Source organism: Xenopus laevis, chromosome 8L (assembly GCF_017654675.1).
Source record: "Xenopus laevis strain J_2021 chromosome 8L, Xenopus_laevis_v10.1, whole genome shotgun sequence".
In the NCBI taxonomy this organism is placed as follows: domain Eukaryota; kingdom Metazoa; phylum Chordata; class Amphibia; order Anura; family Pipidae; genus Xenopus; species Xenopus laevis.
In genome coordinates this window covers 67,840,676-67,853,184 of record NC_054385.1, presented here as the reverse complement: position 1 = coordinate 67,853,184, position 12,509 = coordinate 67,840,676, and the positions used below count along the sequence as shown (strand labels likewise).

Sequence of the window (12,509 nt, the reverse complement as noted above, 5' to 3'; positions counted from 1 at the left end):
GGGAAAAAATCCGTTGAGTTCTTTTAAGACAGAAGAAAAATGAAACTTCATGAAAGAATAGGAGAAATTGCTCTGCGGGGTCCTAATTTACACATTGTGTGTTCAAGGGGGATTAAGACAGGGCAGTGATGAAAGAAGCATTCAGTAGACAATGGGCAAAGCTTTTTCAACTACAGGGAAGGTAAAAAAGAACAATTTGAGGCTTTCTCCCAAAGACTTCATAAACACAAAGGCTTTGTGCACACGGTGAATCAGTCCTATGAGTGGTTAGTGGGTAGCAGAGATGGGGAGGAATTCTACTTGTTTCTATCAGGACAGCTAACCTACAAAGATGCTGACAAACCAACAGAGCTTAGCATCACAAGATAAGGTACATTACATTATATATGTTGTTTCTATTACATAGTTTGGAACTGTAGCAACAAAAATAGTAAAATAGTTATATATATATATATATATATATATATATATATATATATATATATATACACTGTATATATTTCTATATACTATATATACTGATTTTTAGTATAAACCAACAAAACAAATTGCTGAGGGAGCATTAACTTTTTAGTCTCTGAGAGTGACCTTAATCAAATGATCCTTGCCAAGGAGCAAAAAGTCAATTCTACATCAATGAAAATTGATTTTAGTTTTTCTCTTAAATCCTGTGAGTGCAGTCTTTAATATTTCAGTTTACACTGCACTTTCTAGGCTGGTAGCCAGGCATTATTGCACCACATCTTTTTATCTCTGTCTATCTTCTGACTATAATCACCACTTATCATGTTTAAAACTATATACCTGTACCCTTTTTAACACAATTGCAATGTATAGGGCTTGGGCTCCACATACGTTTTGCTTATTCACTCATGAATAAATATCTATGTTTTTTGCTATTTCTTTCACTAATCAAGAACATGAAGCAACTTTCATTTTATATCTGCCTGCTGAGCAGTGGAATAAACAGTATAATCTTATCTCAAAGCCTTACAAAGTCTACATCTTAGGGGTTGCTAATTTCTCTTTCTGAACAAATTATCCTGTTTATAGGGGTTTGGGGGGTTCAGTAAAAACAAAAGAAGTTTCCATTGGTGCATTGGGTTTAATTATTATCTTTGAGTAAATTAGTTGGAATTACGTCACTGAAAACAATGAAACCTAGTCAAGTCAGCTAAAAGTATCTGGTACTAATTGCCCCATGTGATATAATCAATATAACACCTTTAAATTAACTTTGAGTAAGCTGTAATATACCTTTATTAATAACTTTTCAATTGGTTTTCATTTTTTATTCTTTATAGTTTGTGATTTTTATTTTGCCTTTCTCTTCTGCCTCTTTCCAGCTTTCACTAACCCCCCACTAAAGTTTTATTGCTTATCCTTTATTCAGGCCCACCCCTATTTATTTTTCAGTTGCTCATTTAAACCACTAAATGCCTAGTGTAAATTGGATCTTAGCCACAAGAAGAAAATCAAATTGGAGAGCAATGAAAAACTAAAACCTATTGCAATTGTTATATATTTAATTTAAAGGTGAACTTTGAATTTGAAAAGAGTTATGAGCTTCATTGCCAATCTTTGGGGCAAATTCACTAACAGGCGAAAATTAGTCAGCGCTGGCTTCATTCACATCACAACACTTCACCAGGCGTAAATTCGCCAGGACAATGCTAATTCACGAAGATCCGAAGTTGTGCACAGGGTACCAAACGCTGGCAAAATTACGCCAGTGAAATTACGATCAGCAGAAGTTACCCTAGCGTTGGCTAATTAGCATACGACGTGCAGTTAAAGTACAATGGCCGTATTTGCTGCAGCAAATACATTACACTACACAAGGCCAGGGAACCTTAATAAAATTATATAAAGTTGTTATAATGCCCTACACATGTGCCCACAGTATAGTTTAGGTGCCATATGTTATCAAATGTAGGGGGAAGGAGGATACCCCAAAAAACAATTTACGATCTTTTTCACCCTTTAAATAGGAAAAAACGTAGGCGTTTTCAACTTTTTTTTGAGGAACTCCTATCTACTTTATTGCACTTCGCCTGGTCTGAGGTGGTGAAGGCAAGTCTGGCGATAGAGGTAACGGTCAGTAAAATCAAAAACTTAGTGAATTCGCGTAGTAACACTCTTTCGCAAGACCGAAAATTCACCTTGCGTTAGAGTGCGAAGTCGCGCCAGAGTCTATCTCCTTGGCGAAATTACGCCAGCGAATTTACACCAGCTACCGTTAATACATCGGCAAAGTGCTGAAATGACGTCACCCAGCGTTAGCCACTTTGCCCTTTAGTAAATTTCCCCCATAGATGTGAGTGACTTGATATTTGTATAATTATCCACAATTAGTTCTTAAAATTCATAATTTCTGCTATTTTATAAACATATGTTTAAGTTATGACTCCAATAATGTAAACACAATGTTTGGTGCTCCTGAGTGATGACAGTAGAGTTTGGGCACACTTTCCAATACACTTATGCACATTCTTCTGTAGGATAAATCATATTTATTCACTTTAAAATGTATATCTCTGTTTACAAAATAGAAGTAATTACTTATTTTGAATGTATTATTAGATTATTATTTATATAGTGCAATCATTCTTTGCAGCATTTTAGAGAGTAAAGGGATACAAATAGACCTAACAGTTACATATATAAACATACAGTATCACCAGAATTGATTGACAGTTACAGTTGGATAGTATAAAGAAACAATAGAGGTAAAACCCTGCTCATGAGAGCTTACAATCTGAAATGTTGCCTTGTTTTTCCCCAGTAAGTCCCAAAAGTAACTTCCAAATTTACATTAAAAAAAAAGAGAAGTGTATAGACCCATTCCTCAGCTCAGTCAAGCAACGACAGTGTTAATTTTAAGTGAAAACATACATACACCATGTTCTGTACATCTTAGAAAGATAAAATAAAATAATTTTCAGATATATTTCAATATTTAAGCTGTATCATTCTTATTTTCAGTTGTCTATTTGTAAGTAGTTTCCTTATATGCGACTAAATACAATGCTTTTTTTTCCAAAACCTGCAGAATGATTCCTTCTTCAAGCAAGTCATTCTTCCTAAGTGACCTGGTCTCATCTCGCAATTATGATCTGTGTGTCCTTGCCGTGTATGATGACGGTACAACTGCCCTGACTGCAACTAGAGTAATTGGATGTGTTCAATTTACAACAGAACAGGAATACAAACAGTGCAGGTCTCTCCATGCACAATTTCTAGGTGGAACCATGATTATTATCATTGGTGGCATTATTGTAGCGTCTGTCCTAGTCTTCATTTTCATCTTGCTTATGAAGTATAAAGTCTACAACAACCATCCCAAATCTAAACCAGCCAAGGTAACCAATGTATGTTCTCAAACCAATGGAAGCCAGAGTGGGACAATGGGACGTTCATCATCAAAAGTAAATGAAAGAAGGGACAGTGTTCTGCCGGACATCTCAGGAACGTCTGTCAAAGGAAAAACCATAGTTGACCTCAGCCCAGATGGCGAAAGAATGACTTTGTCTGACACTACCTTTATAACAAATGATGTTTTGTCACACTAGCAGTGCATTAAATCAATAACAAAAACATATGCACCTCTTTTAAGGACGATCCATCATGTACTGTGGTGGCACTGTTGAGAACATTTTCATGCAAGAAGTCGTATTTTCGGCTTTACACTTATTGTCTATTTTTAAGATCAGATGGTTACAAAATGCTATTTTTTTAAACTGTACAAATGGTTCTTGCATTCTTAACTATTTTTGGTTCAATATTATTAAATATAAAGTGTGTGATTTACAAGGTTATTTGCAGTCAGTGCTCATTATAATCCTGGCAACATGTGTGACAACAGGGGGATGTACTGGAATTGTATTGATTTCTGTGAAATCGTTTTTAAAGATGATTTCATAATGTGACCTCCAGCATATAGCACCATACAAGATGAAGAATTTAGTCAGATGGGTTTACCGGAACCTAAGTACACTTTTCCATGCAATGAATTAAAAGCATATGCTACAGGGAAGCCAGTTCATCCATATTCAAGTTTATTCGCAAGAGGGTCAGTATTAGAGAAGTACAGGTTCTGCTTTCATAAAATATACAATATAATTTGAGACTAGAAGCTCATACTATGAGTTAGTGTCTCTTGAGATCTTCTTGTGGTGACAAGAGTGTCATATCACCTCGCCTCGGGACAAACAATAGCTATGTATTTCCAGTAGTCCGAAATGTTCCTGATGCCACATTAGAATAAAATTGCTCACCCCACAAAGCAAACACATAGGGGCAAATTCACTAAGATGCGAAGTTGCGCCAGGCGCAACTTCGCCGCACTTCGCCAGGTGTAGTTTCGCCAGGGCTCCGCAAATTCACTATAATCCGAAGTTGCGCTAGCGTTGATTCGAAGGTTGCGAAGTTGCGCTAGCGTTGATTCGCTATATAAAGCGAAGTTACGCTAGCGAAGGCTAATTTGCATACGGCGCGAAATTTAAATTTCAATGGAGGAACACGTATCTGCACTACAAATGCCTAGAAAACCTTCAAATCTGCAAATAAAAATTTTATTTTGCCCTACACATGTGCCCACTGTCTAGGTAAGTTGCCATGAGTCAGGAAATGTAGGGGGGAGGAAGGGGAGCCCCAAAATTTTTTCGATCTTTTTCAGCCTATCAGCCATCATGTAGAAAACACGCCAGCATTTTTTTGGGACTTAGAAAAAAAAAATTGACTTTTTTTTAAACAATCCCTATCTACTCTATTGCGCTTCGCCAGGTCTGAGGTGGCGAAGGAAGTCTAGCATAAAAGGTAGCGTTCAGTACACTGCGCAAGTTAGTGAATTTGCGTAGTTTCGTCGCTAGCGAAACTTCGCCTGGCGTAAGGTTGCGAAGTAACACTAGCAAAACTACGCCAGCGTTCGTTAGTGAATTTGCGCAGTAGCGAAAATGCCAAACGCTAGCGAATTAACGCTAGCGTTCGGCGCTTCGCATCAGTGAATTTGCCCCATAAACAGTATATGCAAAGAACAGAATGAACTAGATCTCATCACATTTCTATGCAACTGAAAAAACTAAGTCTGGTCATAACCAGTGTTGGGCAAATAAATTTGCCTGGCACCAATTCACGGCGAATTTCCACGTTTTGCCGCCGGTGAATAAATTCGCAAATCTCCTGCGAAAATTTGCCGGTGTCAATTTCCGATTTTCACAATTTTTTGTGAAAACCTTCAAATTTCAAGATTTTTTTAGTGCAATCCTTCAAATTTCACGATTTTTCGCTGTTTAGCAAATTTTGCTGGAAATTCGCAAATTTTTCAGCGAAGAGTAAAGGAAGAAATTCGCCCATCACTAGTCATAACTAAACTGCTACATTCCAACAGTTGATGAACTGCTTCTACCTATTAGCTTTAAAGTATATAAATCAGTATACAGTTGTAAAAATTCCATCATGGATGTGAGGCAAATGTTACCCAACACATTTTCCTTGTTACAAAAAATACCATTCAATATATGTATGTATATAAGTATATTTGTATTTATATAGCACTACTTGTATACGTACTTCCATAGGTTAAAACAATGCATTTAACATTAAAGTGGTCTTTCACCCAAAGATTTTTTTAATAAAGAAAGAAAGTATAATTTTAAGCAAGTTTCCTATTAATCACAAATGTCCAATGGTAGTTGTGTAAATGTAACTGCATTTCACAGCAGCATCTGTTCTTTACATTTTCTGCACCTTACTTTCACTGTGCAAAAATAATTTTTGGGTGGAGGTCCTTTTTAAGTGCTATTATATATTTTAAACCACAAGAGTGGGTAGGCTACATATACAAACAAAAAATAATAGGTAGTACAATTTACACCCTACAGAAAGAAAAAGAAGAGTAATAGATAATACAATTTACAGTGGTGAGGCATTGCTTCATAGGTGCCAAGAATGAAGCTTGCGTTTACAACAACATCAGCTTAATTTCACGTATGTTCTGACGCGTTCCATGTGGTATAACACGTAGTCATAGACATAAATTAAAAATACATAGCAGTTTGTTTAAAAAGAACACATCATCACTGATTCCTCATAAAAAAAATTATGCAAATTAACTAGGGTGTGTTGTATCCAAATGTTCTCCTATAAATGCTTGAAGTAAAGCTGAAGTTAAGTTCAGATTTAACAAACTAAATTTCAATCAGGGGTGTAACTACAGAGGCAGACTTAGCAACTGCAGAGGGGCATAGGAGGTATAGGTGGCCCATGAGGCTTAATTCATATGCAATTTCAATAACCATTGGCAGGCCCAGATTTAATACATGGGCATCCTAATGCCCTAAATTAAAGGGATACTGTCATGGGAATTTTTTTTTTCAAAACGCATCAGTTAGTAGTGCTGCTCCAGCAGAATTCTGCACTGAAATCCATTTCTCAAAAGAGATTTTTTTATATTTAATTAATAGCTGACATGGGGCTAGACATATTGTCAGTTTCTCAGCTGCCCTAAGTCATGTGACTTATGTAATTTAGAAATAAAAAATACATCATAAAAATCATGACAGAATCCCTTTAAATTTCTTTATTTCTTTTCTGCGTTCTTAAGCTTAAGCTATTATAGGAGAACATTTGGATACTTTGACACAGCCTATTTCATCGAATTTTAATTGCATAAAGAGTTAACTTTTTAGGAGGAACCATATTAGTGATGATGTAAGCTCTGCATTCTTTTTAAACTAAGTGTTATGTGTGTTTAATTTATGTTTATGACTACATGTGATACCACACAAAACACATCAGGACTTATATAAGCAAAAGAAAGTGAATAATGAGAAGCATATGTTTTGGCCATTTGGATTCTCCCCTTGCTGCTGGGGGTGCTGCACCCGGACCACTAATCATTAGCGTCGAGTGACCCGTGCTATATATAAAATTCTAAGTTTGTTTCAACGGAAATGTTTGGGGCATGGGCATCTGAACCTAATTATTAATTTGGTGAGCAGCAAGTATTTGGTTTAAGCACTGTTATATTTAAGCAATTGTCAATATGATGCTAATTAAGGCTTGAATGTGAATGGATATTTGAGCAACCAAATTTATCTTATATGAATTGGATAGTATCATCAGCATACTTACATAGTAACATAGGTTGAAAAAAGACACATGTCCATCAAGTTGAACCTTTTATGTCTTTATAAAACTACTAGTTAAAACCAATGGAATAGCAGTGATCTCCATAATTATAGAATACAATGTATAGAACCTTACAATACAGCTTAAGGTTAGAAAGGTAAGAAGAAAACTAGTATGCAGATTGACTGCAAATACCAAGGGAATGAATAATTTGCATCAGAAGGATGTGGTCAATAGAATTACATGCAGATGAGGAGCATCAGCATAAATAAGTGCCCTTTTGGAGTCTGGAGATCATTTGTACCTTTACACAAGCTGTCTCAGTGAGTGTGCAGATCAAAAGCTATGTAATATAGGGGCAAAATGATAATTGGCATGACAAGTTAGTAATGTGAGGATGTGACAAGTTCTTTTTAATAGTAGGACTGATGTAGATCTGTTTGAATGAATAGAGGAAAATGCCAGAATCTACGGAAGAGCTGAATATATAGGAATTAAATTGGAGTATGCACAGCAGCACAGGGTTAAGGATAAAAGAGGACATAGTATTAAATTATGATCAAACTAATCAAGGCAGGAAGAAGAGGGCTAAATAAGACAGAAATATGTTATGTCTGTAATAGTGGGCATTTAATTCTGGGTGGGATCTACTTTGCTTTTGAATCTCTGCAAAGTAGTGGAGAAAACTGAAGAAACATTTTAGAAAGATGAGCGATTTTGTTGGTGAGGGATAAAAAGTAGATGTAAAAGGGTGCTGGATATAGTGGTTGGATTTCTTATTGTTTATGGGAGTACTGCAGTAACCTCTCTTGACCTTTGAAACTGAAGTGAGGCACGACAGCAGATATATATAGTGCAAGAAGTCACTGCTGCCATTCAAAGGAGTAGGTAAGATGGAGAAAACAAGGCAGTCAAGGTTGTGAGGGGTCATTGTGTGGCAGTTGAAATCACTAGAGATGGTTTCAGGGTTGTCAGAACAAAGAAAGAAAGAAAGAAATGCAGGTTTCGACGTAAGAAAGAGACTTTTAATGAGCAATGTAGTAATTCTTACAACCGAGCAGACCTAGAACAGACAGCTTCTAATTGCTTGTGTAGTGTATCAGCCGAGGTGTTTAACACTCCATTTATTCATGTAGTAGAGAGGTCGCAACCAGAACCCCATTCTCACTGTTAAACCACTTACAGACAAATCCCTTTGGAACATATTACTCCAACAAATGCTGTCCCTGCAGTGGTTGTCAAACATTGCCAGTTCAAGACTCACTTGAAGGTGCAACCTTTGGCCATGGCCACTTTGAAGGTCAAGCTTGGATCATTGCACACCATAGCTAATGGAATGTGTACAGATATAGGAAAATATTGGTGTATCAGTTATTCAGTCATTGTTTCAAGAACAACTAGGACATAGAATATAAATTAACTCCAAATCTCACCCTGACTGATTTTCAAGCTGGGCTTTGAGGCGGATATAAGAGAGCACATGGTAATTCTCTCTAGTTCTTACCACAAGAAGCTTCACCTTCAGACTGAGCTCTCCGGTCACTGCTTCTCCAAAGTGAGCCATATAGCTTGGGAACCCCTGCCCTAGAGTATTTATATAAGATTAGAAAATGAAGACTGGTTGGAACAGCACCACTGAATTATTTAAATTCAATGTATTGCACTCTTAGGGCATTAAAGCAATGTTTCAGACCATGTGGCCTTTTATCAAGCTAAATGACACACATTAACAGCCCTCTTTATAACCTTTAGCTCCATCTAGTGGTAATTAATGTACAAAACAAACAAAGTCATACCTCATTAACAAAGTGTATAAAGTATCCATATACATCTCAGCCATGTGTGCTCCATAATAAAGGTAACTAGTTGATAAAATGTCCATATTAAATACACCTGGAACAGATAAAAACATAAATAAGCAATAAAAGATAAAAGGAGGCAGTTATCTAAAAGTCATATTCCTTATTTAAGCCCAAGGGGTACAATGGCATTGACCAAAATGGAGCCCAAACATTTACCTTTTTTATAGGCTATAACTGAGGATCTATCAAATGCTGTCACTTGGGGTTAGGGGCCACTTTGGGCCCTTGAAACATTTGTCCAAGATATTAACAGGGCCCTACCAAATATAAAATTGTCGCTGAGTGCACATTTTGATGTGATCACATTCCTTGATATATAAGAGTATAAACATCATAAACATGATTTGTATGTTAAGCCCCCACATCACAATCTGCTGCTTTACTATAGATCATGTCATCCACCACATTTAAAGAGAGCCTTACATAAGTCTCAACTCAGCAGAGTAAAGCGGATTGTGAAACAGCGGAAGAAAGACTATCGGAAATGTGTGGCAAGTTTCGTGATAGAGCCTATCTAGATAACCTCCTTAAAGTACAGCTAGAGGAGGTGAACAGACAAGATAGAATAGGAATGGACAATTCTGGCATAGGAAAGAGTAAAGAGGATAGGACAAAAGAGATGAAAGATAGAGTGGGTACTTTCCCCTTTTATAACTGTAGTTGTTCAAATGTGCAACAGTGGGAACATATCTATCATCCCAGGAAAGGGAAATTCCATTAAAATTTGCTGCCATTACTCATGCTGTTTAACATATGCAGGGTATGTCATCAAGTGTCCTTGTGGAGTCACATATTTCAGACAAAAAATTTAAAAAAAAGCATCAGAGAACATAAGTCAGCAAGCAGTAGGTCGTCATTTTATTGAGTGTGCCCATAGGGTGAAGCAACTTAAGTTCCAAATGGTGGAGACTCTTGAACCTGAACGCAGAGGAGGCAATAGACTGTAAGAATTATTATATAAAGAATCACTAAGGATCATAAAATTGGAGACATTTTACCAATTGGGCTAAGGAATATTACTTAAGCCTAATTTTTAGATAACTGCCTCCCTTTATTCCTTCCTTTTATTGATTATTATGTTTTTAGCTTTTCCAGATGTATTTACTATGGACATTTTATCAACTATTCACCTTTATGATATGAAGCACATATGTATGAGATGGTCACTTTATACAATTTGTTAATGTGCTATGACTTAATTGAATTTGTACATTAATTACCTCTAGATGGTGTTAAAAGGTATAAAGAGGGCTGTTAATGTGTGTCAGTTAACTTGATAAAGGGTCACATGGTCTAAAACATTGTAATGCCCTAAGAGTGCAATAAAGGCATTTTAATTGAAATTATTCCATGGTGCTGTTTCAACCAGTCTTCATATTGTATACCGATGGGAAGTGGCCATTGTGCACTGCGAAGAGATACTAATTGTCGTGCTGGCTACTTGCTTCTAAATTATAAGATTAGAAAAGTCAGACACTGTTGCGCAGAAGACCGGGGGAATTAGAAGTATTTAACCAGTGATCACCCAGTTGCCTGACAGGATGAGAAAGCAGAACAAAAGTGGAGGTAAACAGTAAGAGGATGAATTACTTAAAATTGCAGAAGGGAATAGGTACTGGCAGTCCCCGGGTTACGTACGAGATAGGGTCTATAGGTTTGTTTTTAAGTTGAATTTGTATGTAAGTTGAAACATAAACATTTACTTATTAAATGCAAATTAGACAGATGTTTGTCTTAACCTAGTATTTAGTTTACCTGTCGGTGCTTTGCAGTAGACAACACACACCAGAGGGGATTGGGGCAGGTGGTTTATTAAAGCTAAATGCTAATAAAAGTCAAGCAAACCATAGTATGTTACTGTATTAGCCTCTGTTTGTAAGTATGAGTGGTATGTAAGTCGGGTGTATGTAACTTGAGGACTACCTGTATATTGATGTTAAAAACCATATCCATGTTAATTTTCAAAACCACATTTTTTTATACATTTATTGCTTTTTCTACGCTCCATTTTCTTGTTTTTAGCCCCAAAAAGTAAGGCTAAGCAACTTACAAATAATCCGTTAAATATATAGACAACTGTTCTAAATATACACTTATTTTTTAAGTCAATTTATTAGACAGCTACTACAGAAAGATCTATTATTCCATAGAATCCCAGGTTACAAGAATTCCAGATAATAAATTCCATGCTTCTTTTATGGACATATATCTAATATAATTATGGCTGAGTTTATTTTCTTATATGTTGCTCTGAGAAAAAACAAATAATTTAGATCATGATTAGGGAGGAAATACAAGTATCATTCAGTCTTTCTCCTTTCCTACAGCTGGTAAAATTATCTTTCCTCTACCATATGCTGTTCCAATTAGTGTATACATACAAATAATTTTGCTGGATAGAATACTGTCTCTAACAGCAAAAATGCTAAAGCAAAATGAATTTACAGAGAAAAGAATTATTTTATTTTCATTTGAAATTGGTCTAATAAATTGTTATGCCCCATAAATTACACTGAGGAAAATGGATTTGAAACAATTATGTTTGGAACATATTTGTATAAAAATGTACTTCTGCAATCACAACCTAAAGCAGATACTGGAGGGATCAGGGGATTGTGAAGAAAAAAGTTAATGCTATCAGAAGGATCTATTTTAACTGAAAGCGTCCCTTTTTTCCAGCCTATGCCCACAAAACAGCCAGGGGAGTAAACATTTTACCTAAGACTCATATCTCTCCACCATCCCAACACCTTGAATTTTGTTCACAAAGACAGTATCAATCAAAGGTTTGATATACTTTCTACACATGAATACCCAACTGCAGGGCTTGACTAAATAATCATCTACTAAAGAAGAATGCTACTGTATGCTGGACACTGAAGCTCAACAGCATCATAACTACAAGCTAAACAACAAGACCAGTTATTCAATCCTATACTATCAATTACGTATCTTCAGCAAAGAGGTCACCTTTTCCATTTTTAGTCTGTTAATCAATCTGGATAACAGTATTCAATAAATGAATGCATATAAAGCTATGGGTTCCATCAGCAGAACTTGTATCAAATGTTCAATCCCTATCTGCCCTCTAGTGGACCAATGTGTACAAGGAGACATATTCAACTTTACTATATCTCTTGAAAATCTACAAAGCAGTGCTTGAAAATATGTAAAACAGTTACAGGTATGGGACCTGTTATCCAGAATGCTCAGGACATGGGATTTTCCAGATAATGGATCTTTCCATCATTTGGATCAACATACCTTAAGGCTACTAGAAAATCAAGTAAATATTAAATAAACTCATTAGGTTGGTTTTGCTTCCAATAAGGATTCATTATATTTTCATTTGGATCAAGTACAAGGTACTGTTTTATTATTACAAAGAATAAGGAAATAAATGGTCTTTTCATAATTCAGAGCTTTCTGGGTAACATGTTTTTGGATAACGGATACCATACCTGCACTAATTGCCTTATCATAGCTATAGCCATACTTAAACTGGCAAGTCAATGC

At 36.0% G+C, this 12,509-nt stretch overlaps 1 protein-coding gene across 1 annotated transcript in view; it reads left to right on the top strand.

The window, feature by feature from the left end:
• LOC108698591 (leucine-rich repeat and fibronectin type III domain-containing protein 1-like protein) overlaps positions 1–3,818 on the top strand; it is a 290,895-nt gene extending 287,077 nt beyond the window's left edge. Inside the window, exon 5 of the mRNA XM_018230199.2 lies at positions 3,053–3,818. Coding sequence (XP_018085688.1) covers positions 3,053–3,572 — 520 coding nt within the window. The 3' untranslated portion in view covers positions 3,573–3,818. The remainder of the gene's footprint in view (positions 1–3,052) is intronic.
• Positions 3,819–12,509: the final 8,691 nt, after the last annotated feature.